Here is a 27,167-nt window from a genome sequence, read left to right on the forward strand (position 1 = left end):
AAAAAAAAAAAAAAAAAAAAAAGTAAGCGCTAGTAACACACTTCTGCATAAAATTTTCTTTAGGGGAGCAAAGGTGGGGGTGTCCAGGACGCCCAAGGGTTGGAGGTTACGCAGCTGGCCTGCCGCCGCAGGGCGGTATCAATAACCCGACGAGTATCTTAAGGATGAACTGTGCGCACAAAGTGGATTGGAGGACTGCTGCTGCTACTAAGTCGCGTCAGTCGTGTCCGACTCTGTGCGACCCCATAGACGGCAGCCCACCAGGCTCACCTGTCCCTGGGATTCTCCAGGCAAGAACACTGGAGTGGGTTGCCATTTCCTTCTCCAATGCATGAAAGTGGAAAGTGAAAAGTGAACGTGAAGTCGCTCAGTCATGTCCGACTCTTAGCGGCCCCATGGACTGCAGCCTACCAGGTTCCTCCGTCCATGGGATTTTCCAGGCAAGAGGACTGGAGTGGGTTGCCAATGCAAGCCAGAATGATTCCTGAATAGTTAAAACACCTTTCGTTTTGACTTCAGGAGACTGGCACCTACGTAGAGCTTGAATAAAACCCGAAAGTGGAGTTTTCCTGCAGGTGGGGAGTCGGAGCCGGGGATGGCCAAGTAGCTGTTCTGCGCCTGCGCCGAATTAGCCGCATGCTCAGTAGCCAAGGTAGGTTTGCTCCACATCTACTGTTGACCTATCCCAGGAGGGTGAACGCTGCCCGGGACCGGGTGAGTGATAACGCTCTTTTGGTTACCCCTGAAGGGTGTTTCGTCTGACTTGGTCCCAGTCTTGTCACCGTAAGTAATTTTCTCCCCTTCGGGTCAGCGCAAGGGCCTTAGGCAGATCTGAGTAGTTTATTCGTCCTCTTAACTCTAGCCCTCTGCACAGATACGAAGAGATTCAAGGGGTTTATGTAAAAAATAATAATAGTAAAAATTACGTCACTCAGGGTGCCTCTCCAGATACTTCAACTTCGGACCTAGATTCTTGAGTATCAGTATTTTGGTTGTTTATCCATGCTATTATTTTCATGCCCCTGGGTTTTTTTTATGGCTCTATATTGTTGAAATAACAAGGCAAACCTGGACGGAGTTTGCTGCTGCTGCTAAGTCGCTTCAGTCGTGTCCGACTCTGTGCGACCCCATAGACAGCAGCCCACCAAGCTCCGCCGTCCCTGGGATTCTCCAGGCAAGAACACTGGAGTGGGTTGCCGTTTCCTTCTCCATTGCGTGAAAGTGAAAAGTGAAAGTGAAGTCACTCAGTCGCGACCGAGTCGCAGCGACCCCATGGAATGCAGCCCACCAGGCTCCTCCATCCATGGGATTTTCTAGGCAAGAGTACTGGAGTGGCTTGCCATTGCCTTATAGAGACTGTCTTACGCCTAAAATTAAATTTCGTTAAATTAGCACACGTTCTTCCTACTGTCTTTTCTGGTTGTAGACTTGCTTGATATGTTTGGATTCCCTGAAAATGTAGATGTTAGTTTAAAAGGTGTGTATTCTTTACTGCTCGTAAGATTTTCAAAAAAGAGGTTTCGCCACTTTATATCCTTGGTAATAATGATCAGGAGGATTTCCCCTCAGACTGTAGCCAACACCGGCCAAATTTTCTTACCTATGCCTGTCTTACAAATGAACAATCATTTCTCATTGGTTTAGATTGCCTTTCTTTCATAATTAGTGAAGTTGAGGGTTCCCTGGTGGCTCAGATGGTAAAGAATCTGCCTGCAGTGCAAGAGACTTGGGTTTGATCCCTGAGTGGGGAAGATGCACCCTGGAGGAAGAAATGGCAACCCACTCCAGTATTCTTGCCTGGAAATCCTGTGGATAGAGGAGACTGGTGGGTTACAGCCCATGGGGTCACAAAGAGTTGAACATGACTAAGTGACTAACACTTGAACATGTCATGATTTAAGGCTTTTACTTTTATTTTTCTAAGAATTGCCTATTATTGGTGTCATTTACCCAATTTTATTGGATTATTCATCTTTTGCGTATTGATATATGTAAGTCCTTTTAACAAAAATTAGCTCATTTGTCTAGTACATAATACAAATTTTTTTCTCTTTCTGTCGCTGATCTGTTTGCTTACGGTATTTTGGTTATATAAACGTTTTAATTTTTATGCAGTCAGATTTATCAATTTATTCTACAATGGATTCTTGGTTTTAGTCATGTTTAAAAGTCCTTTTCCAAATTTATAAAACATTTCACTCATGTTTTATTCTTATACTTCTATGTTTTCATTGTCTAGTCTTAAAATCATGGTTTGGTCTGGAATTTACATTGCTATAAAGAGTGCAAAAAATTCCAACATTTTTTTTAGAAGATTAGCAATAAATGATGTTTTGCACAATTAACTTTCCTCCATGGTTTAAATTACAACCTTTAGTGTATTTGGATCTAACTCTGGAATTTGATGTCATTAATTTGTCTCAAATTCTGTCCAGGACTAAACTTTTAATTACTATAATTTTATATCATATCCTATTTTGATAACTGGTGAGGAGAGTATCTCTGCCCATAGCTTTTTTTTTTTTTTTTTAGAAATTGCTCTGTTACAGTCAGGTTCCAAAAGAGAAATAAGCTTAGTATTTTGATAGGGAATTCATCATGTATTTTCAGTTCCTAATCTCCATATGTTCACCACATTTGTATTGAGTTCAAGAAGCCACTCCCAGGCTTTGGGAAGAAATGGATCATTTGATTTCTGTTATTTTTGTCCTTCTGAACGAGCCCTGTTAGCAACTATCAAGATTTCTTAAGTGATAGATGTTAGGTTGATTGCCTTAAATGTCATACAGTTGTTTTTTTTTTTTTTCCTGCTCTAAGTCTCAAGCCCAGAATGTTGTGAAAAAGAGCTTGAACTGTGTGCGATTCACCATCATACTGGTTATCACTTTATATCCTTAGTCAAAATAATGTTGCAGAAGCTATAGGGATTTTTTGCCCTTAACGCTGTCCTAACGTCCCTGAACTGAATGTCCCCACAGGATAGTCAGTAATGAGAACAGTCATCGTAATAATGGTTAGCCAGCATTACTTAGTGTTTACCTTGTGCCAGGACTGATTTAATATTTATAATGACTCTATGTTACAATATTATTGTTAGTTCCATATTACCGCTTGAGGTACAGAGAATTTAAGTGGCTTTCCCAAGGTCACAAAGCTAATGTGCGCCAGAGCCAGGAATTGAACACAGGAGGTAGGCTCCGGTGCCTGTGTCTTTAACCCCTGTTGTGTTGTTCAGTCACTCAGTCGTGTCTGACTCTGTGACCCCATGGACTGCACCATGCCAGGCTTCCCTGTCCATCACCAACTCCTGGAGCTTGTTCAAACTCACATCTCTTGCGTCAGTGATGCCATCCAGCCATCTCATCCTCTGTTGCCCCCTTCTTCTCCTGCTCTCTGTCTTTCCCGGTATCAGGGTCTCTAATCCCTGTACTGTTTTTGAGAGAGCTTTCAGAGAGACATGCTCACAAAAGACAGTGTTTTAGGACCCAGAAGGTATAAAACTGATAGAGAAGGAAGTACAGTGGATGTAATCTGAACTGCTGTAAGGAAGTGACGAACTTGCAGAAGGAGCTTTTTGGCCTTGCTTTGCCTTCTCCTTTGCCATCAACAGGTAATTCTCATTTGGGGTGTGGGAGGGGACTTATCCTGTCTATAATAGGAAGGTCTTTTACAGGTTTTGCAATAATATGATTAACTATATTTTCTTTACACAAAGAGCCAAAACTCTGTTCATTTATTTAAAAAATACTTAAGAAAATTACTAGGGCTTGGGGACAGCCTAATATTTTATCAGTAGTTCAGTGTGGATCAAAGAAGTACTTCAGAGAAAATAGTAGAAATAGTCTCTCCTTTGCTAACTAAAAGTGATTTGCAAGATGTCTTTATAAATCATTGTGCTTTACATCAAACCTGATTTTTTACATTCTTATAAAACTGGTATTTGTTTTAAAGGGTGATTCATAAGTATGGTGCACATTCATTTTCTGAGGGATGTAATAAGACAAAGCCTAAAGCTGTTCTTTAGAAAGAAAATACTGTGGCCTTGGCAAGCAGAAAAGCAAGTGGTTTTAGTCATATATGAAGCTTGCCAAGGCTGGGATGGTTACTGAACTGGTTCAAAGGTAAATGATATCTGTGAAAAGTTAAAACACTATACAGTGTGGGAAAATGATCCGCCTTTCACAGATGGCATTGTATAAAACATGGGAACTGAAAGAGCCCACAAGCACATTAAAATATCCTCAGTGGTTAAGACACCTGGGGAGTAGAGATCAGCTACCTGAAGACTACTTTTTCCAGCACAGAAAAAATCGGTTCCATGGCTGGTCATGGATATAAGGGAGTAGAGATAGATCAACGAAGTGTTTGCTAAATCCTTCTCCTGTTTTCTCTCTGAGTTATTGCTGAAGTATTAATAGGTATCATTGTAAAGAGTTTTTCCACATTAGTGCTCAGTATGCCAAGAAAATGAATCTAACCTGATTATAATGTAATAAGATAAACAGGATTCAGATACATAGAAACCCATTTTGTTTTTATCTTAGTTCCAGACAATTTCTACGTGTTCAGATACATAGAAACCCACTTTATTTTTATCTTAGTTCCATACTGGTCCCAGTATATTCATTACATCAGTTTCAGTTGTCTTCCTTCTGAGGGGTTTCAGCTATTTCACATGTTTATTGTCTCAATTATGTTCATAATCCCCGTGAACAGAATGTGAATGATAGAAAAAAAGGTGTCAAGAGGTTAAAACGTGCATCAGATTAAACATGCAGTCAGAAATTGGTGGGAAAATGATGGCTATTGCTGAACTGAGGTTAATAATGTCCTTTCTATTCTGTGTTGTGTTCCCTTATTGCATTGAGATCATGGTGACTTGATTTGGTCAGAAGTGAGAGAGTTTTTGTCCCAGATTGGTTCCCCCTAGGCCCCAAATACAAGACAAAGTACAAGGATTGAGCACAAGAGGTTTATTAGGGAGTGTTCTCAGGATTCCTCATGGGAAGTGTGAGGGAACTAGGAATGAGCCGGCGGGCAGTGGGGGTGGGAAGCTGGGCCGTGATGCAGCCCCAGCCAAGGCTCAGCCCACCCAGAGGGCATTTGGAAGCTACGATGGCCCATTGGAATTGGGGCAGCAGCCCAGTTGGAGTGAGCAGTGGCCTTTATGTCTGCCTGTTGACCAGTTTCGGGTGAAATGACCCTTCTTAGATAAATCCTCTAAGAAAGGTGGCAGCTAAAGGCCATCTGTGGACAGCCCTTTCAGCAAATGGGGAAGTAAGCGATTCAGCCTCAGAGGGGACATGAGTAGTGTATTTCAGCATCAAAACCATCAATAAGAATGTACAGAAGGATGTGTATGTGTATGTATAACTGAATCACTTTGCTCTACAGCAGAAATTAATACAACATTGTCAGTCAGCTATACTTTAATTTTTTAAAAGTCAGTAAGATGGCAGGATTTGAATCTGTATTTTCAAAGGGGAATATATTTGATCCTGGTGGTGGTGGTTTAGTCGCTAAGTTGTGTCCGACTCTTGTCACCCCATGGACTGTAGCCTGTCAGGCTCCTCTGTCCATGGGATTCTCCACACAAGAATCCTAGAATGGGTTGCCATTTCCTTCTCCAGAGGATCTTCCCAACCCAGGGATCGAACCCTGATCTCCTGCATTGCAGGCAGGCAGACTCTTTACCGACTGAGCTACAAGGGAAGTCCCATACTTGATCCTAAAGACTGTTTTTCCATATTTTTTGTTGGGCCAGGAGCTACATGACATTCCTCACTTTCTCAGACAATTGGTCTTCACTCCTATGACCATGCTATTTGTTCTATTTGGCTGCTGGTGAAGTCTTAGTTGCTCAGTCCTGTCTGACTCTTTTTGATCCCATGGACTGTAGCCCACAAAGTTCCTCTGTCCATGGAATTTTCCAGGCAAGGATACTGGAGTGGATTGCCATTCCCTTCTCCAGGGGATTTTCCCTACCCAGGGATTGAACCCAGGTCTCCTGCAGTGCAGGCAGATTCTTTACCATTCTAGTCACCAGAGAAGCCCCTGGTGAGAATGGTAGTAAATAACCAGTGGGTGAAATTTTATTTAATGTCTAAAGGAATATTCATTGGGTTTCAGAAACTAAATGTAATCACATGCAACCCCTCCCCTTTTAAACTATTAATACGTCCCACATAAGGGCTTCCCAGGTGGCACAGTGGTAAAGAATCCACCTGTCAATGCAGGAGATGCAGGAGACTTAAGTTCTATTCTTGGGTCGAGAAGATTCCTGGTAGGAAATGGCAACCTACTCCAATATTCTTGCGTGGAAAATTTCATGAACAGAGAAGCCTGACGGGCAACAGTCCAGGGGGTTGCAAAGAGTTGGATACGACTAAACACACACACACACGTACACACGCACACTTCCCACGTACACAAACATCCCTTATGCTATTCATCCCTCTCTTGGCATTACCTGTCTTATAGACATTAGGTTATAGTATCTCACCCGCAGCCCAACAAAATATTAGCTCTCATTAGGACACATAGTATATTTTTAGCCCCTGAACCCCCTTTTAATGTACAGCATTTGCGCCTTACACACAGCATGCATCAAACATTTCACATGCTCATAGGCTTGAACCAATTACCTCTATGCCTCAAAATGTCCCACCTGCTGAGAAAAAGAATACTGCTGAATTTATTGGGAGAGCTGATGCTGAAATGGAGCCTTTTCCCAAGTCTTTTTAAGTAGATGTTTATTAGAGAATCCACACAGTTAAATGAAGCAGTCCCAAGGAAAAGCTCAATATCTATGTGTTGAATTGAATTCAGGTAAATGAAACCAGCAGCTGATTTTGAAAGTAACAGAACATTTCTCTTGATTTCCCTTTAGGGCCCATCATGGCATCCAGTCCCACTGTGTTGATGCGGTTGGTGGCTTCAGCATATTCTATTGCTCAAAAGGCAGGAACGATAGTCAGGCGTGTTATCGCTGAAGGAGACCTGGGTATCATTGAGAAGGTACAGAAAGTCTCATCTCATTTCATACCACCTCCATTACTGTTCCTTGAGGTTTAGGTAAAAGGAAGTACTAATCTAGACACACTAATAGTTGAAGTAGTCAGTGGCTTCCTTATGGAGCCTGCAAGACCCTTAGTTCAGATGGGTTCCATTTCTGCTCTGAAAAGGACTCCGGACTTCCGACATTCAAAGCTCTTATTTGTATGACTGGATCTTCTGACCAGTCCAGGTCCAGAGCACTGGAACCAAGCTTCATATCCTGAAATAATCTGCTTCAGGCAGAGTCATGCTGTCCTTAGTGAACTTAACATATTTGGTCAAATCTGGCATTTTTCTTCATGGAAAAGAAACCTAAAGCAGAGTTTTTCTTTCCAGTATGATAACTAAAAACTTGGGTAAATTATCAGAAAGATAGTTTAGAACGGTAGTTGATTTTTAAAAGAAGTCTCACCCTGTATGTGTTCTAGTTTAAAACATAATTTCTTCCACAGGATTTGTTATTTCACATTACACATTTGACTTCTTGTCATAATCTTTAAGAAAGATTGTATTGTAGTTTAACCAAAGTGGGAAAATTTTAGGATATTATAAACATTTTGATGGTTTGAAATAGAGATGTAGTTTAAACACTCCTTTATGATAAGTCAAGCATCTACTTAGGGATACTTATATAAAAAATAAGGACCTTATATACAAGTAAAAAAAAAAACAAACTTAGAAATAAGTTCCTGTGAACTAATTATAAGATTTTTAGCATAACTGCTTTTAAAAATTAAGACTAAAAATCACAAGAACAAGTAAAATAAATCTCATTTCTTTTTTTGATAGATTCATGGGCTTGATAGTATAGGAAATAGATATATAGGGTATTTTGATCTTGAAGTCAAAATTGATTTTGAATCAAACTTTTTAAAAAATATTATAGTACCTCATTTTCCATTTTCAGAAAGTACTCAGGTTTTTTATAATATATAAATGACATCTTCCATCCCTTATCCTGAACCTTGGTTGATGTACTCATAACTCTGAACAATGTCAATGTTACCCCCCAGTTTTTTTTCATTATACACTTTCACCCTGGAAAGGGGTCATTGGTGACAGATCAGAGGATTCTGCTCTTGACTGTCTTTCTCTTTTTAGCCATTAACTTAAATACAGTATAAAAAATTTATTGAATGCATATTTCCCAAAGTGTTGTTGAAGAGGAGGCTGAAAAAAAGGATGCTAATCAAATTTGTCAATAAAAATGAAGCTGGGAGGGCTAGTTAATGTATTGGATCACAGAATAAGTATTTGAAATAGTTGCCAACTCGGAGAAAGATGGGCCAAATTCAATAAGATATTGCAATAGGAATAATTATAGAGTCCCATATTCTGTGTTCAAGTACTTAGGAGTGAGTCTGATTCAAATTTGTTTGAAAAAGAGATTTTAGTTGATCACATACATGCTCAATGACAGATTAACAGTGTAAAACAGCTACTTTAGAAGGCTACTGATCTTGCTATCTTTTCTTTCTTATCGTTTTCTCTATTATGAAACATAGAAAGTGGAAAAAATTAGCAAAAAGTACAAAATCATCTATCAGGCCACCACTGCCAATATTTTGGATCATATCTTTGCATATTTTCCCCTTAGCTTCACTTACTTTGTTTAAATTGATTTTCTGTCGTGATTATATTAGATGGGCCACTTTGTAGTGTATAGCTAAAGAGTAATAGCAATACAGTGTTCAAGTTAGAAAAAGAGATAATAGGGACTTCCTTGGTGATACAGAGGCAGGACTCTGCACTTCCAATGCAGGAGGCACAGGTTTGATCATTGGTCGAGGAACTAGATCCCATATGCTGCAGCTAAGGGTTAGCTTGCCATAGCTAAAAGAATTTACATGCTGCAACGAAGATCAAAAATCCTCCATGCTTCGGCTAAGACTTGGCACAGCCAAATAAATAAATACATATTTTTTTTAAAAAGAAAGAAAAGATAAAAGATAATAATGTCACTGTCCTCTCTACTGGTCAGATACTCTTGGCACTTTATATCCACTTGTTGACACCTCATTTTAAAAGAGACAGGAAAAAATCAGATTTGTCACACAAAATATCCAGAATGGTGAGGTCTGGCACTGTGTCAGTAGAAAGAGCAGGAAATGTCTTACCTAGCGAGTCTTTGGGATAGCTTTCCTCATAGAGTTGAATGACTGTCATTGTGTCTTTCCCTCTGAAGCAGTGCTCTCTAAACTTGACTGCTAAGTGAGTAATCTTCAATTTCAACAGACCTTTCTCGTAGTTTCATTCCACAGTTATTTACAGAGCACCTACTATGTGCCAGGCACAGTTCTTTAAGAAATAGAACAAAGTTCTCTGTCTTTGCAGCCCTGCATTCTAGCAGAATTGTTCTTTGCATTGAGATAAGCAGCAAACTTCAGTGTTGCAGAAAAAAATTTGATTTTCACAGTCATTCCTTATCTCATTACAAAGTATTACCAAAGTTCTTCCTGTTGAAGATAATCTGTAAATCCACCTAAACAGCCATGTATAAATTGTGACATATCCTAACTGGTTGAAAACAAGGTAACAAAGTGGTCACTGTGTTTCACAAGTGTGATTTTATGACATGTGGATTGAGTTGAATGCCATAGGTGAGTTAGGTAGTAAATATTACTGCTGTTCACTTTCATATTTTTTATAGTTTAAAAATAAGAATTTTGAAATAAGAAATAATCATTCTGAGGACCTCTTGAATTATTAGAATTAGGATTAGTAAGTGAAATTTATAGAAGAATCCATATCAGAATACTGTTAACTGCCTTAAAAAATGTATAAATTTCCTGTCAACCTGCTTGAGCAAAAGATTAATGTAGAGATCTGATAAAAGGAATTTGTAAGCTGGGGCAGAAAATGTTCTAAATAATTTAAAAGTTCGTTTCCAACTTTAGCCTCTAGAAGTCCCATGAGGAAAACCAAGCCAAGAAATTTGCTGACTCATATGATGTTAAGCTCCATCAGTCTTAAAACAGACTGTAATTTAAATGGATATAGATAATCACATGAGACATCAAAGAACAACTTTCTGAGTTCTGCTAAAATGTACTTTCTTTGTTGCAGACCTGTGCAACAGACCTGCAGACCAAGGCTGACCGATTAGTTCAAGTGAGCATATGTTCTTCATTGGCACGGAAGTTCCCTAAACTAACAATTATAGGGGAAGAGGTAAGACTTGTCAGGAATACCATGTTTTTTTTTAATCCCTGTTCACCATATGGATTTGTAATTGTCACTTTTTTATACACTACTTTTATGATTGCAAGCATTATATTTTTGTGTTTTAACATAAAAATAGCTGTGATGTTCCTTGGACTTTCAGGCAATGTCTGCTTTTAATATTTTGGTCTATTTCTAGACCAGATGTCTCAGTTCTTGACCACAGACAATGTGGTTACGCTTGTGACATTCAGCATACAAAGTATAAGATGAGCAGAATTCTCCAACTTTGAAATAAAATGGGTTTTGTTGTTCCTGTTTTTTGGGTGGTTTTTTTTTTTTTTTTCAGTTAACATCTACTTGCCTATTTATTCAAAGACTAACACTGTGAAGGTGAAGGAGTTGACATCTCATATATTTGAGAGTAAGACATAGCTGATATCAGAGCCACTTGTGTAGATAAATGTGTAATATTTAAACATTCTTTTGTTTTTAATCTTTTTTCAGGATAATGAAGTTAGGACCCTTTGTAATCAACTTTGATGAGCCATATGTGATTTGTTTTTGCAATTTTATTCCGTTAGCTTTAAAAGCTCCAAATAGAAATGGTAAACAGAAAGAACTAGTGAAACCTATGATGCTGCGTTACTTGTTACTGAGACCGAGGGTATTCTGTAAAGAGGAAATAGCTTCGGTCGTCACCGGTATTCCCTGCTTTAGGATCTGCCTCCTGAAGACGTGGATCAAGAGCTGATTGAAGATGGTCAGTGGGAGGAGATACTGAAGCAGCCGTGCCCATCACAGTACAGTGCTATCAAGGAGGAAGATGTATGACCCATACTATTACTTACCTCTCTGTTAATCTTCTGTTTTTGTTGTAGTAAAGGAAATAAAATCTGCCATCATAATAAAAAGTTGGTAGTTATAAAAAACAGGGCAACCAGGAGCCTGAAATCTTTTAGAGCCAACATAGAAATGTCTGGCAACCATACGGGATGTCTCACCTGTTGATTTTGAGTTCATTTTCTCATTCTGTTGATTTCCTCTTCACTCTAAAACTGTTACTAAAAATACATTTGGGGGAATTCCCTGGTGGTCCAGTAGTTAGGGGCTCTGTGCTTTCACTGCCGGGGCCCAGGTTCAATCCCTGGTCAGGGAACTAAGATACCACAAGCTGCATGGTATGGCCAATAATAATAATGATGATAATGATAATACTTTTAGGAAGAAAATCTAATTTGTTATTTAGTAGATTTGATAGTAAAACTTTTCATGGGTAATTGGAACTGGAAAGTGATGAAATGGATCACTGCCTTATATTTTTGGAAGGCCGTAAAAATTACCCCCCTTGCTCTTTATAGTTGCTTAAATTAAATCTTCAGATAGCTATCACACTTCTTTAATGTTCGCGTTTTAGTTTATTTAACACACATTCGTTGAACACGTACTACGAGTAAGGTGCTTTGTTCTGTGATATGGAGTATGGAAAGAAAAGACATGATGTCTTCCATCAGAAATATGCCCTCACAAATTCACATCAAGTGTTGTGATTCTAGTGGTTCATGACTGCGTATCCTGAATCATATTGAAAGTCCTAAGAAGAGAGGATTTCTTGTCTATTCTATTTCAGTCTTATAAACAGTTCATTTTTCTTGGCCATATATACACTGTGTCCTTAAGATAGTCAAACTGTCGTTATTTTTTCTAAATCAGCATTTATATATGAGTAGTATCCACACAACACATTTTTGCTGCCACTTTAAAGTTTTCCTTGTATCACGATCTGGAGCTCAGGATGTTCATGGCAATGTGTTGTAGTTGTTTAGGTGACAATAAACTTTTACCAGTTCAGCATTTTATATTTTAAAAAATTTTATTGAAGAACATTTGATTTATAGTGTTGTGTATCTTTGATTACAAAATACTTTTTTTTACTATTTTTTTTTTGATTATTACAAAACTGATGATGTTGGCTTAAGCCTCCCATAATTTCAGAAATGAAAAAGATAGTTTTTAGTTTATCTATTTAAATCAATTTTTTTTGTTAATTTCTGGGGGTTTTTTTGGCTGTCCTGTGAGGCTAGCAGGATCTTAGTTCCCCAACCAGCAATCAAACCTGGACTCATGGCATTGGAAGTGCAGAGTCCTAACCACTGAACCATCAGGCTATTTCCACTTTTTAAAATTTTATATGCTTAATTTGGGCATGTTCTCTTTTTTAGCTTGTGGTCTGGGTTGATCCTCTGGATGGTACCAAGGAATATACCGAAGGTTAGTATCTCTCTTGTATTTGGCTTTTGTATCTGTATTTGGCAGCAATAGAACTAGTATATGACGTCCAGTTCAAATACCAATCCCCCCAATACAACCAACCCGAAGGTCCCATACACAAGAATAACTGACATTAAGCCAGTGTAACCAAAGAGACTGTACTGAACCCCCAACTTTATTAGGTAGAAAACCAAGAGCATTGCTGTACTGCCTTGCTCTGCCAGCATCCCATGGTGCGCATGCCTCACTCCCCTCCTCTGAGAACTGCTGTCTCACTTCACAGCATCACCTCTAAAGATGGGTTTTGAAACATAGTGCAATATTTCTCCCTCCTGAAATTATGTAAGATCAGCAGACTTAGAAAGCAGCAAATTAAAGTTGGCAACATTGAAGTGAAACGGACCAGGCTCAGAGCCAGAGTGGTAGATTTTAGGAGCACAGCATAAGCTTAGATTCTTATTTTTGAAAGAAAGATTAGCGTGGGTTTTCTTGTATCGGTTCTCAGCTTCATGGCTTAAAAAAAGAAAATGTCTCATAATCACTAGAAAAAACTTTCTCTGTCCTTAGATGAGACACATCTACAAGTGAATTCCGTAGTGTGTGTGTGGATTTGTCCAGAAAACGTCTCTATAATCCATTGAGACATAGGAGAGTTCTAGACAGTTTAAGTGAGTATAAGAGCAGCTAACAACTGGTTCAGATCTCAGCCCCCACGTCCAGAAAGTTTGATTTACTAGCTCTACAAAGGAGTCTAAGAATCTGTATTGAAAAAATTGAACCTGTTCATTCTAATGCCATCTTCCCTGGTGGCTCAGATGGTAAAGAATCTGGCTGCAATGCAGGAGACCTGGGTTTGATTCCTGAGTCAGGAAGATAACCTGGAGAAGGGAATGGCAACCCACTCCAGTATTCTTGCCTGGAGAATCCCATGGACAGAAGAGCCTGGAGGGCAACAGTCCATCGAGTCTCAGAGTTGGACACAACTGAGCGACTAGCACTTTGTTTCACTTTCATTCTGATGCCGCTTGTTAGTTCATCGTCCTCACTGTGAGAAATCTTAATTTAGAGGCTTGAAATACAAATCTTGATGGTGATCCTGGAAACGAGAGTGATCTAGCAGGCAGAAGTGAGTCAGATGGTGATAGAGGGGGACGCAGAGCAATCTAATGATGGCTGTGGAGTTATGGCTGATTTACTTAATTGGTTTACAGATTCTTACTAATGAGACCGTGTGTATCAATCAATTCAATTAAGTGGCCATAGTTCCTACTCCTGTCCCTGGTCAGCACTCTCTTATAATTTGTGTATTTTGCCAGAAGTAGGTTTAATTAAGGATGCTGCTGCTGCTGTCCCTTAAGTCGTGTCCAACTCTGTGCGACCCCATATGAGAGCCCACCAGGCTCCACCGTCTCTGGGATTCTCCAGGCAAGAGTACTGGAGTGGGTTGCCATTGCCTTCTCCATAATCAAGGATCAGTCAGTTCAGTTCAGTTCAGTCGCTCAGTAGTGTCCAACTCTTTGCGACCCCATGAAATGCAGCACGCCAGGCCTCCCTGTCCATCACCAGCTCCCGGAGGTCACACAAACTCATGTCCATTGAGTTGGTGATGCCATCCAGCCATCTCATCCTCTGTCGTCCCCTTCTCCTTCTGCCCCCAATCCCTCCCAGCATCAGAGTCTCTTCCAATGAGTCAACTCTTCGCATGAGGTGGCCAAAGTATTGGAGTTTGAGCTTTAGCATCAGTCCTTCCAGAGAACACCCAGGACTGATCTCCTTTAGAATTGACTGGTTGGATCTCCTTGCAATCCAAGGGACTCTCAACAGTCTTCTCCAACACCACAGTTCAAAAGCATCAATTCTTTGGCATTCAGCTTTCTTCACAGTCCAACTCTCACATCCATACATGACCACTGGAAAAACCATAGCCTTGACTAGACGGACCTTTGTTGGCAAAATAATGTCTCTGCTTTTGAATATGCTATCTAGGTTGGTCATAACTTGCCTTCCAAGGAGTGAGCATCTTTTAATTTCATGGCTGCAGTCACCATCTGCAGTGATTTTGGAGCCCAAAAAAATAAAGTCTGACACTGTTTCCACCGTTTCCCCATCTATTTCCCATGAAGTGATGGGACCGGATGCCATAATCTTCGTTTTCTGAATGTTGAGCTTTAAGCCAACTTTTTCACTCTCCTCTTTCACTCTCATCAAGAGGCTTTTGAGTTCCTCTTCACTTTCTGCCATAAGGGTGGTGTCATCTGCATATCTGAGGTTATTGATATTTCTCCCGGCAATCTTGATTCCAGCTTGTGCTTCCTCCAGCCCAGCGTTTCTCATGATGTACTCTGCATAGAAGTTAAATAAGCAGGGTGACAATATACAGCCTTGACGTACTCCTTTTCCTATTTGGAACCAGTCTGTTGTTCCATGTCCAGTTCTAACTGTTGCTTCCTGACCTGCATATAGGTTTCTCAAGAGGCAGGTCAGGTGGTCTAGTATTCCCATCTCTTTCAGAATTTTCCACAATTTATTGTGATCTGCACAGTCAAAGGCTTTGGCATAGTCAATAAAGCAGATAGGTGTTTTTCTGGAAATCTTGCTTTTTCCATGATCCAGCAGATGTTGGCAATTTGATCTCTGGTTGAATCACTGTAAATTCCTTGCCTTTATTGCAAAAATAACTTGGGAGACATTGATGTGCTGCTGAAGAGTCATAACATGAGTTATGTAATTGATATGAGTTTTCTTCTTTTTAGGTCTTCTTGACAATGTAACAGTTCTTATTGGAATTGCTTATGAAGGAAAAGCCATAGCAGGAGTTATTAACCAGCCATATTACAACTACCAGGTATTACTCTTAAATGATACCGAAATATTTTTTCAGATAAATAATTATGGTGTTCTATGATTCTTAATGCTATTTAATCTAGTGGTTTCTAGCTTGGTTGCACCTGCAGTCTGGGGGAACTTTTCAAAGTAAGGATTCCCAGGTCACACCCCAGATGTACCGAGTCAGAACCTCTGGGGGTGATGATACCAGGAATGTGTATGTATTTATGGGACTATACACAGACACACTGTATGTGTTGTATATGTTTTTTTACATATGCCTTATGATTCAAATCATAAGCAAAATTTTGGGAATTACTGATATGGTTCTTGATTAGCTTGGTCATTGAGGCACCTGATTTACAGGTGGTGCTTGAAGCACATTGAAGAAATGAACCATTTCAATCAAGAAAAGAGGCTAGCCATGTTGTTTTGCAGGTAATTCCACATAATGCCTAAATTATGGTCAGCATTAAATAAATATGCTCTTGCACTGTTTCCTCTTACTTTTTCTCTCTAATCTGCTTTGACTTTCTACTATACTCTCAAGAAATTGTCTTCTGCAGAACAAGAGGCTAATGTACTTCCAAATCAGGAATATTACCATTAGATCACACGAAATGTTAAAGGAAAATGTTGAAATAAAATACTTAAGGTATTTACATTAGTGTAACCTTGATGAAAGTGAAAGTAGAGAGTTAAAAAGTTGGCTTAAAGCTCAACGTTCAGAAAACGAAGATCATGGCATCTGGTCCCATCACTTCATGGGAAATAGATGGGGAAACAGTGGAAATAGTGTCAGACTTTATTTTTTTGGGCTCCAAAATCACTGCAGATGGTGACTGCAGCCATGAAATTAAAAGACGCTTACTCCTTGGAAGGAAAGTTATGACCATCCTAGATAGCATATTCAAAAGCAGAGACATTACTTTGCCAACAAAGGTCCATCTAGTCAAGGCTATGGTTTTTCCAGTGGTCATGTATGGATGTGAGAGTTGGACTGTGAAGAAAGCTGAGCGCCGAAGAATTGATGCTTTTGAACTGTGGTGTTGGAGAAGACTGTTGAGAGTCCCTTGGACTGCAAGGAGATCCAACCAGTCCTTTCTAAAGGAGATCAGCCCTGGGATTTCTTTGGAGGGAATGATGCTAAAGCTGAAACTCCAGTACTTTGGCCACCTCATGCGAAGAGTTGACCCATTGGAAGAGACTCTGATGCTGGAAGGGCTTGGGGGTAGGAGGAGAAGGGGACGACAGAGGATTAGATGGCTGGTTGGCATCACGGACTCAATGGACATGAGTTTGTGTGAACTCCGGGAGCTGGTGATGGACAGGGAGGCCTGGCGTGCTGCAATTCATGGGGCTGCAAAGAGTCGGACACAGCTGAGCGACTGAACTGAACCTTGATAAATCTTTAGAGAAAAAAGTAACCAGAATGGGTACTATTACTTCTGAATCTCAAAATTGAGTTAAGAGCAGGATTTCTACTTCTCAGATAACTTTGGGTTTTTCCTACTGTGTATATCATTATAACTTTTTTAGTTATAGTCATGTGCTTCTTAAGAGTGTCATGTAAACTTTAAGGTAAGCTAATACTCTTCCTTAAAAGAGGGGCATTTAATTCATAGATAATATTGCAATGCATGGCACCTTTTTTTTTTTTTTTAAAAAAAAGGTTTAAGTGCTTTGGAGTTACTAAAAATTTCCATCATTTCTTTCTGAAGTTAGAATACTTGTATTCACTTTCCACAGAACAATGAAAATGAGAAGTTAAGGGAACCCAGGAATGACGCAAAGGTGAGAAAAATAGCTAGGCTTTTGGCTCCACTGGTAGGTAGAAAGAAGTAGGCAGTTTGGTACCCCAGGCAGCCAGTGTCTGTGCCATTTCCCAGCTCATTTTACCCTGTTCTGCTTCTCTCCTTTGTTACCTGTCCCTTTACCACCTTTCCTTCTGTACACTCCCTTTCTCTTTGTCTCTTCCTTCTCTCTTGCTTATGCCTTAAAATTTGTTGCAACAAGGAGAAAAAGTTGCTCAGCTTTGTTGGTAGTTTTCAAGGCTGAATGTTCAACTTAAAATCTTCATCGTTTATCAAGAGCTTCCTGTGCACTGCCAGACTCAAGGATCTACATGCATTATCTCATTCTAAGATGCACCATCATTCTTTAAGGACACCTTCATCTCCATTCAAAAGATGAGGACACTGAGACAGATAACTTGCCCTGGTTGGTCACTGGCAGATCTGGGATCTAAACCACAGTCTGCGCTCTGTACTGCTCTCTTAGTCACATAAAGCACTTCTCACAATTCAGACTGCATTATTGCTTCTAACAGATACTGAAGCTGGGAAGCACTCTAATTAAAAGAGCACGGCAGAACCTACTGTATAGCACGGGGAACTCTACTCGGTGCTCTGTGGTGACCTAAATGGGAAGGAAATCCAAAAGAGAGGGGATATATGTGTATGTAGAGCTGATTCACTTTGCCGCATAGCAGAAACTAACACAACATTGTAAAGCAGCTATCCTCGGATAAAAACTTTTAAAAGAAGAATTCTGAACAGGAAATAAAATTAAAAAAAAAAAAAGAGCATGGCAAAGTACAAAGAAACCCAGTCTGTCTGAACATCAGAGCTAGCTCCTTAACCATTATGAATCTTACTTATCTCATCAGTAAGATGAAAATGTTAGCCTTTACTACACCTAGACAGTTGGTGTGGCTACTCTGAATGGGAGAGATAGTGAGAGAGGCTGAGAGATCAGGAGCTCAGAGGGAGGCTAGCCGGCTGCCTTGTGGGGTTTGCATTTACCTTGCCAGGGCGCCAAGAGTCCACGGTCCCGTCCTCTTTGCTTTCATGTTTATTTACACAGCGCATGTGAGTTTTCTAGGGCCCAGAATACTCATATCCCCCTATTAAGTATGCTTTCCTTTCTTTTTCAGAATGACTGGAGAGCTGAATTAATAAGTAGGGGTTTTTTTTAATGTTTTTATTTACTTATTTTTTAAATATTTTTAAATTTTTGGCCACACAACACATGGGATCTTAGTTCCCCAACCAGGGATCTAACCCACGCCCCCTGCATTGGAAACATGGATCTTGACCACTGGACCACCAGGGAGGTCCCCATGAATAGGTTTCTTAAGAGTATGAAGTTGGTCTCGGCAGTTGAGCTGAAGTGTAATGAGTACCCGGAGCCCATCAGTACTCTGAAAAGTCCAGCTTCTCCTAGGGTGTAGATGCTAGAGCAAACAGGAAAAGCAGGCGAGCATGCACTGAGCCCCAGTGCCTGTTCTTTGGTTCCTCTGTTTCCCCATTTGCAGAGTGCTCTCAGCACTTTGGAGGCCAGCCTCCTCGCCTGTAAAGAACCACCTCGCCAGTGACATGCCCCTCCCCCAGGCAGTCAGTCTATTTCCAGTGGCTGATGATTGGACAGGTGTAAAGGCCTAGTATTTCATCCCAGTTTGCGATATGTTCTCTACTGGGGTCCAGCCCCGGTTGGATCCAGGGATTCCCTCGGGAGGACGGCGTTGGCGATTAAAAGGATAGTTAAAAGGAGGAAGACACAGAGGCTTGACCTGACTGGTTTATGTGGGAAACTAATAAAGTTTGTGACACCAAACTTGCTCTGACCACGGAGGCCACAGGCGCCCCCTTGAATCGCAGAAGGTGCCCCACCCTGGGCACCTTCTTGAGTGGGTCTTAGAAGCCCAGGCAAGTAAGTGGTCTCAGAGAGCCCCCACGCTCCAAGTCAGTCACCCTGAAGGAAGAACAGAGAAGAAAAGGAGAGAAAAGGAAGCAAGAACGACATGGGGAGACCAAGCTTTGAGCAAGGCCCGTAGCTTTATTTTCACAGGGAGCTTATATACCTTAAGTTGTGCATAGAGGATAACAGGGGGTGTAAAATCATGCAAAGTCAGCAGTCTTTGATCCTTATCGAGACCAGGCTTTCTTTTGTGCAAACTTATAATCGTATACAAATGCTTTAGGTGATTTATATCATCTTCTGGCCAGAAGGCCTGTTAACATTTTATGACTCTGATACAGGTTTGTCAACCATAAGACTTATTTTCTCTAAGAGTAATTATTTTAAAGTTTGGCACCATCCTCCGAAGGTGTTAGATAAAGTTGCATTCCTATAGGGCAAAGGTGCAGTGGGCTTATAACAAAGGAAAGAATTTATTACCTTAAGGGTCTAAAATTGTTAACACCAAGGCCACTACTTATTTTTTCTATATACCAACTATATTAATTAATACATTCCCAAGGACACAATACAAGGGATGTGGAAACTTGGCAGCAAGCATTGGCTCAACAATGAAATCTTCTACTAGTTCTATTCTAACAATTTCTAACTCTCCAAGAGGCTCTATACTATTTGAATACCTTAAGCTTCCCATGCCTCTCGTGGTTGGGAGGCTGTAAACAATCATTTGTGTAGCTGTAGGAGTCCGGATAAACCTATCAGGCAAGTTAGAGAGCCATCTGAGGGGTTTGGATTGAAACACTCCTATTATGCCCAAGAGGCTAATTAACTAGAGCTCTAAGTTGAATTCCTTTAGAGAAAGGTGGTCGGGGATAGCCCCCGTTAATGTCAGAGGAGTTGGTGAAAGTCGTAAAATAGTAAAACAGACAGATTCTGTTTTTGGGGTAGATGCTCAGGCAGATCCAGGGGGCCCCTTTGCATATCAGGCCTTTGCCTTTGCATATCAGGCCTCTCTGCATGACCTTTGTCATGGGTGGGAACTCCCATGCTGGCTCCTGGCAGTTCTCCCCAGTTTGGTACAACCCTGAGGAGCCGTTCGGGCTCCAGAGCTCCCCCTGGGGTCAGCTGAAGCTGTGGTCGGGTCTGCATCATAGCTCAATTTCTCCCTCTGCCCACTCACACCACCTCCCCTCCTTTGCACAGTGTGGATCCCAAGGGCACTCCTTCATAAACACCCTTCTTAACTCAGAGCCTGCTTCCCAGGGAATCCAACCCTGCAACACAAGCGTCTTTCACTGTAACAGCACCCAGAATACTGCTCTAGGGTAAACAAGATGATGTGTGTGAAAGCATTTTGACAAGTACACTGAGGTAGATAGTCTAGTTCAGTGATGACAGATACTGGCTTTGAACACAGACGGGCCTCAGTTTGATTATGATCTCCCTAGAGTCCTTGGAGAAGGAAACGGCAACCCACTCCACTATTCTTGCCTGGAAAATTCCATGGACAGAGGACCCTGGTAGGCTACAGTCCATGGGGTCGCAAAGAGTCGGACATGAGCAACTTCACTATACTATATACTACAGAGTCCTTGGTCAGGTTACTGAATGATTCCAAAACTCATTTTCCTCATCTGTAAAATAAGGATGATAATACCTACTGCATGGGACTGTTCTGAGGATTAAATGAGATAATACATGTAAAGCTCTTAGTATGGTGCCTGGTACATGTTTAGTATTCAGTAAAAATACATGTCTGTATATCCACTCTATTGCTATAGTGATATTTCGATGACTTTGTGTTAACCATTGTAGGCTTCAGGTTTAGCTTCCTCGAAATACAGGTTATGTTTTTCTATGCAAAGTCTATCGTTATAATAATGTGGTTGAAAATTCTTTGAGCTCTGCAAAGGAAAACACAGACTCTGGGATTGCATTGTCACTGGCGTTTTACCACCATAATTGTCAGTAAAATTTTTTAACCCTGACCCCATTATCCACGGCCACTTTTCAGCATTAGCTTCTTCAGTCACTTTGTCTCTGTAGCAGCCAAATATATTATCACCGTTTCCTATTCCCATAGTAATGTGATCCCTGTTGTTCCTTGGACAATGAAAAGTAATCAATACATGGTATTTCATTTCCTGGGAATTTATGTACCTTTTGCAAAACAGCCCTTTGCAAATACAATAATGAGGCCGTTGGATAATTCTAAGAGGACCAGGAATCAGTATGTGATATTGCCTTTCCTGAAGACTCCAGGCAATAACCAGAAGTTTCTTTCCACACTTTTTTTTTCTTTCCATACTTTTGAAGTCCAGTTATTATTATTATTATTATTTTGGCTGTGCTGCATGTCTTGCAGGATCTCAGTTCCACAACCAGATACAGAAACTGGACCATGGCAATGAAACCCAGATCCTAGCCACTAAGCCACAAGGGAACTCCCAATTATTAACCAAAACAACAATGAGAAAAATCAGTTGGTCCTCTCAGGAAAATTTCTTTGTTGATGATACTGTTTTGTACTTTATAACATTACCATTTTTTTAATCATGCTGCTAATATAACTAAACGTTGTGTTTATAATGAGCCTTTTTCTCTAAGTGATGACAAGCTTTGCTGTTGTTCCATCTGTTTACACAGGCAGGACCAGATGCTGTGCTGGGGAGAACTATCTGGGGAGTTTTGGGTTTAGGTGCCTTCGGGTTTCAGCTGAAAGAAGCGCCCGCCGGCAAACACATCATCACAACTACCCGGTCCCATAACAGCCAGTTGGTTACGGACTGCATCACTGCTATGGACCCTGATGATGTGCTGAGAGTGGGAGGAGCAGGGAATAAGGTATGAAAATGCGTCCATCATCTCCTCTGAAATGCAACTGAATCATTGAAAGAAATAACTGAGCTTTTACAAAATGTGAAATCAGAGTTAGGGAGAAGAGAAGAAAGATCGTTATTTGCCATTAAAGACACATTTCAGCAACATTTGATTTTTTTTTTAAATGTTGTGGTTCAAGCCTTTTTTAACCTAAGAGAGTTCAGTGATAATATAAGTCATTTGCATAAGGCCCCATGCCTGTTGCCAGTCCTTATTTTCTCAAGGACCCTCTTGGATTACTTCCTAGATCTTCTACATCTTGGATTACTTCCTACATCTTCTACTCTAAGGATGGGCCTGCCTGCCCCTCCCTAGATGCCTCCCCTATTCATTCATTTAGGCCCACATCCTGGGAACATGGTGAAATGAAACAGAGTTTGATCTCCATCCCTGATCTCCTCTCATCTGATTGCCCCTTGGTTATCATCATGATGACATCCTTCAGGCGTCTCAAATTCAGCATCCCCAGTTGGAGCGCATCCTCTCTCTACCAGCGCCCAAATGTGTTCCACTCGCAACTTCCTATCTGCTTAATGGCATCACCATTTTCCTAATTCTTCTAGCCAGATACCTGAGAGTCATCGTATCCTCCTTCCTTCCTCACATCCTATCAATCTGATCCTACTTACGGATCTTTTTAATTCTCCTCTAAAGTCTTGTCTGTCTCAACTGCCAGTGCCCTATCATGCGAAACCTATCATCGTCTTGCATCCAAACTTTACAGCAGCTTCCAAAGTGGTTCCCCGTTCAAGGCCATGTCCTCACAGTGCCACTAGAGCGATGAAAACACACACTTATCATGGCACTCCCCTGCACCACATCCCTGGGTGATTCCACCTCACAGCAGTTGAGAATGGGATGTAAATGCCTCTATATCCTGACACCCAAATGCCCCCAAGCATGTGTTTTTCCCACTTGTGTGTCAAGGGCGACAAATGATAAATATTTATTGAACTGAATGGAATTTATTTCTCCTCCCTTATCCTTTGGAAGTGGGCTTCCCTGGTGGCTCAGATGGTAAAGAATCTGCCTGCAATGCGAGAGACCTGGGTTCAGTCCCTGGGTTGGAAAGATCCCCTGGAGGATGGCATGGCAACCCCCTCCAGTATTCTTGCCTGGAGAATCCCCATGGACAGAGGAGCCTGGCGGACTACAGTCCAGAGGGTCGCAAAGAGTTAGACATGACGTGAGCAACTTTGTAAGCGACTAAACACACACACCCTTTGGAAGCAATAATCAGCTATTTCTAGATTTTCCACAAGCATTTGCTTGTAAGAGGGTGAAAATTGGAAGTAACAGTATTTTGAAAAAAATATTTTAAACATCTCAAAGTAAAAATATATTCCTGGTATTCCCTGAGATATGATTTCTCTTTACTCCTACTTTTGTAACTACAAAACCCATTACCTCTTTTATTCCCAAGGGGTACCATTCCCCATTCGAACAAAGTCCCCATCCTGCACAACCCCCCACCCCTTTTTCTTCTATGAAAAGACTTTGTTGGGCAGTTCTTAACTTTTTTGCGTCAAGGACTTCTTTGAAAATCTAACAAAAGTTACAGCTAGCCCCTCTTCTCTCAAAAAAGTATTCCTGGCACAGTTCTTGGCACATAATAAAGACTTGACACAGATTTCCTCAAAGAAAGAGAAAGCTTTTACTCAGAAGTCTACAGCAAGGTTAATGGTTTGAAGGTGTTCTTGAATACAGCAATCCTAAACAGAATAGCTGGTTACCTTGTGTTCACTGAGGTTCTCCTCATTCTCCTGGGCTGGTCTTTTCATCTCAATATTTGCAGTCTGAATTTTATAGTATTAGTTGTTTCACAGTGTAACCAAAAAATAAGCCAAGTGGCTAATGAGGGGCTGATAGCAAGTTTATGTTTAGAGTCACACAGTTTCTATTGGCAACCTTATTTTTATATGAATATTATAGGTATTAGTAATATGAGTCTTTAAAAATTCACACTTTGGTAGCAGAAACAGTAACAGGTATGATTCTAAAACATGGCTTCCCAGGAGGCTCAGTGGTAAAGAATCCACCTGCAATGCAGGAGACGCAGGAGGTGCAGGTCTGATTCTTGGGTTGGGAAGATCCCCTGGAGAAAGAAATGGCAACCCACTCCAGTATTCTTGCCTGGAAAATTCCATGTTCAGAGGAGCCCGGTGGGCTGCAGTCCATGGAGTCAAAAAGAGTCAGACATGACTGAGCATACACACACACATGATTCCTAAACAAAGACTTATGAAACTGCTTGTTGGATTAGTCAGCATCACACATCTATTAGAACTTATCACAGCTTATACATTACTGTGCTGGCTGATATTTCTGTCTTCTTTACATAATAATGGTCAAATTTTTGCAAGACTAAAAACCTTTACTTTTTCTACAACAAAATATATATAGCTTTCACAATAAAAAGAAAAACAAACACCATAAAAAAGGGAAAACTTTATTTTCCTAACTTGGAATATGAAGAGGCTGCAGATATCCTCCTTATAGCTTATTTGACTACTTCCCCCCCTCCTCAGATCACTGTATAATTACACATGTCTTCTGTATGATTCTTCATAATACTCGTGTCATTTATACCTGCTGAAGGCTTTCACCTAAGTTGAGTCTGATTGAGGAGTCGAAATGCTTGAGAAAAAAAAACTAGCAGTTTCCCTTTATTGGTACCTCAGTCATTTCATGGTCGAGGGATTATTACTCATCTTAACCTTACAGATAATTCAGCTGATTGAAGGCAAAGCCTCTGCTTATGTATTTGCAAGTCCAGGATGCAAGAAGTGGGACACCTGTGCTCCAGAAGTCATTTTACATGCTGTCGGAGGTTAGTCCATTTTATTTGGGGGGAATTATACAGTTTTCATATTATGCTAAAAAATTATACAGGTTTTATACAGTTTTCATATTATGCTGGGACATAATATTTCAGTAGTATTACTTTACCTAGACTCTTAAAATGTAAATGATAGAAGGAAAGTTAGAGGTTATACAGTCCAACCCCTGCATTTTATAGGTAAGAAAGTAGATTTCCAGCAAACTCATTCTTGAGTTAGTTTCTCCTTTGGACCTTAATCTGCACGTAGTTAACTTAATGAAATCCTTATTAATGTATGGCTTTAATGCTTTTAGGGGTTTTTTTTCTTCTTGAAAAGTAGAATATTTATTGTGATTATCCTCACCTCAGTTAGTTTCTTCTAAGCCAATATTGATAAATGTCTCAGGGCTAGGGCTGAAGATCATAGACTTGGAATTTTTTTTCTGACTCCAAAAATACTATAGATACATACATAGCAAGATTATTTTTCACATTCAGATAGACATCAGATCACATCTATATTGGGGCAGGGGTACCACAACACGTGGCTCGTGGGATGTTAGTTCCCCAGCCAGGAATTGAATCTGGCCGCAGGCTCTCCTTATGGCTCAGCTGGTAAAGAATCTCCCTGCAATGAGGGAGATCTGGGTTCGATCCCTGGGTCGGGAAGATCTACTGGAGAAAGGAAAGGCTACGGACTCCAGGATTCTGGCCTGGAGAATTCCATGGACTGTATAGTCCATGGGGTCGCAAAGAGTTGGACACAAATGAGCGACTTTCACTTTCACAGCAGTGAAAGCACAGGGCCCTAACCACTGGATTGCTAGGGAACGCCTGTGATCACATCGACTCTTCAACGCTCGATTTTCAGTCTGTCATTTCTCCTGGTACATTATTGCATCAATACCTCATTAGCACATTACATGACAGGGAAGGTAAATACATCACGATCCATTCTCATTCTCATTAGGGCTTCTCTGGTGGTCCAGCGGTTAAGACTCTGCCCTGCCAATACAGGGAATGCAAGTTCAGTCCCTGGTTGGAAAACTCAGATCACACATTCTGCAATGGAGCCTGCCCACTGCAATTACTGAGCCCACGCCTGACAACTGGAGAAGTGTGTCAGCTGCAGCGAAGACCCAGTGCAGCTAAAAATACACTTTAAAGGGGGAGAGGGGCTGGCAGGAGAAAATGCAGAAAACAAACAAAAATGTTAAATGAAACTGTAATATGACACAGTTATAGTTTATGAACATACTTCAACTCTTACCAAATAAAGTGTTACTGATAAATGGTAAAATGAAAGAAATACTTTAGAAAGCAGGAATTGTGGGTGATGGAATATAATCAATAGGAAAATAATCACTCCAGAAAAAGAGAAATTAATTGATACCAAGAAATATAAGTTGAAAAATTCCTGTTTTGTAAACCAGACTTCTCTAGGGTACAGAACTAGTTGCTACCTGAATTCCATTCTTGTCTTTCAGAGGAATGTAAAAAGTTTCCCTACTCCCATTGGACATCCCTGATGGTCCTGTGGTTAAAACTCTGCACTTCCAATGCAGGGGGCATGGGTTCAATCCCTGGTTGGAGAAATAAGATCCCACATGTTGCACAGTAAGGCAAAAAAAAAAAAAAAAACTGAACTAAAAATTATTTTAATCAAGGAGGAAAAAATAATGATAGCCTTTAGTTAGTCTTAAACTGCAAGTGAAATTAACACTTAAGCTTTGTGGTCCCTTCTCATCTTCCTTATTTTATCCAACATTCATTGTATATTATTACATAGGGAAGCAAGAAACACTTAGATGATCTGATCAGTCATTGACATTGTATTGATGTTTTTTCCACAGGCAAGTTAACCGATATCCATGGAAATGCCCTTCAGTATAACAAGGAAGTGAAGCACATGAACTCGGCCGGAGTCCTGGCCACACTGAAGAATTATGACTATTATGCAAGTCGAGTCCCCCAGTCTGTTAAAAATGCCCTTGTTCCTTGAAGGGAAATCTCGTCAACTCAGCCAGGAGAAGGACTTGGTTCTCAAAAATAATACATTTTAAAATTAACTGAATGGAATTTGAGCTCCACTTTTACTTCATTGTTGATCACCAGTTTACATTTGATTACTTAGGAGTAGAAAATAGAATTTTTAAATGTCTTGATAAATCAATCACCCAGACCAATTTTGACATCTGGAAAATGTGCAAAGTCACTCTGTGTCACATTTCTTTTCCTCCTTTTATTTGGAGCAGTGAAAGAAAAGTTCATTTCCAATTCACTGTCCTGATCCATTGCTGAATCAACATTCCTATTTTGTAAACAGATTTCTCTAGGGCATAGAACCAGGTGTTACCTGAATCTCATTCTTGTCTTTCAGTGTAATGTAAAAAGTTTCCCTACTCGCATCCTGAATACATTAAAATGTCATTGTATATGTTGAAGAAACAGA

The 27,167-nt window shown here is 40.4% G+C and overlaps 1 protein-coding gene across 4 annotated transcripts; it reads left to right on the forward strand.

Moving 5' to 3' along the window:
* The first annotated feature begins 629 nt into the window (after positions 1 to 629).
* Positions 630 to 27,167, forward strand: BPNT1 (3'(2'), 5'-bisphosphate nucleotidase 1). 4 transcript variants are annotated; one of them, XM_044943176.1, is made up of 10 exons: positions 630 to 652; positions 6,890 to 7,017; positions 10,123 to 10,227; positions 10,939 to 11,046; positions 12,441 to 12,489; positions 15,243 to 15,334; positions 17,065 to 17,109; positions 21,661 to 21,858; positions 24,619 to 24,724; positions 26,569 to 27,167. In XM_044943176.1, exons 1-10 carry the CDS (start codon positions 637 to 639, stop codon positions 26,715 to 26,717), a joined length of 996 nt encoding a protein of 331 aa, XP_044799111.1. In that variant the 5' UTR covers positions 630 to 636; the 3' UTR covers positions 26,718 to 27,167. The 4 variants fall into 4 exon arrangements, with proteins under 4 accessions (XP_044799111.1, XP_006056005.1, XP_006056004.1 ...); XM_006055943.3 differs by having other exon boundaries at positions 634 to 714; XM_006055942.3 differs by having other exon boundaries at positions 646 to 783.

This window comes from Bubalus bubalis, chromosome 5, assembly GCF_019923935.1.
Source record: "Bubalus bubalis isolate 160015118507 breed Murrah chromosome 5, NDDB_SH_1, whole genome shotgun sequence".
Lineage (NCBI taxonomy): Eukaryota > Metazoa > Chordata > Mammalia > Artiodactyla > Bovidae > Bubalus > Bubalus bubalis.

Coding starts and splice junctions, on each gene's coding strand:
- BPNT1 (XM_044943176.1), top strand. Junction 17,110..21,660: donor AACCCAGGAATGACGCAAAG/GTGAGAAAAATA, acceptor CTGTTTACACAG/GCAGGACCAGATGCTGTGCT. Junction 24,725..26,568: donor CATTTTACATGCTGTCGGAG/GTTAGTCCATTT, acceptor TTTTTTCCACAG/GCAAGTTAACCGATATCCAT.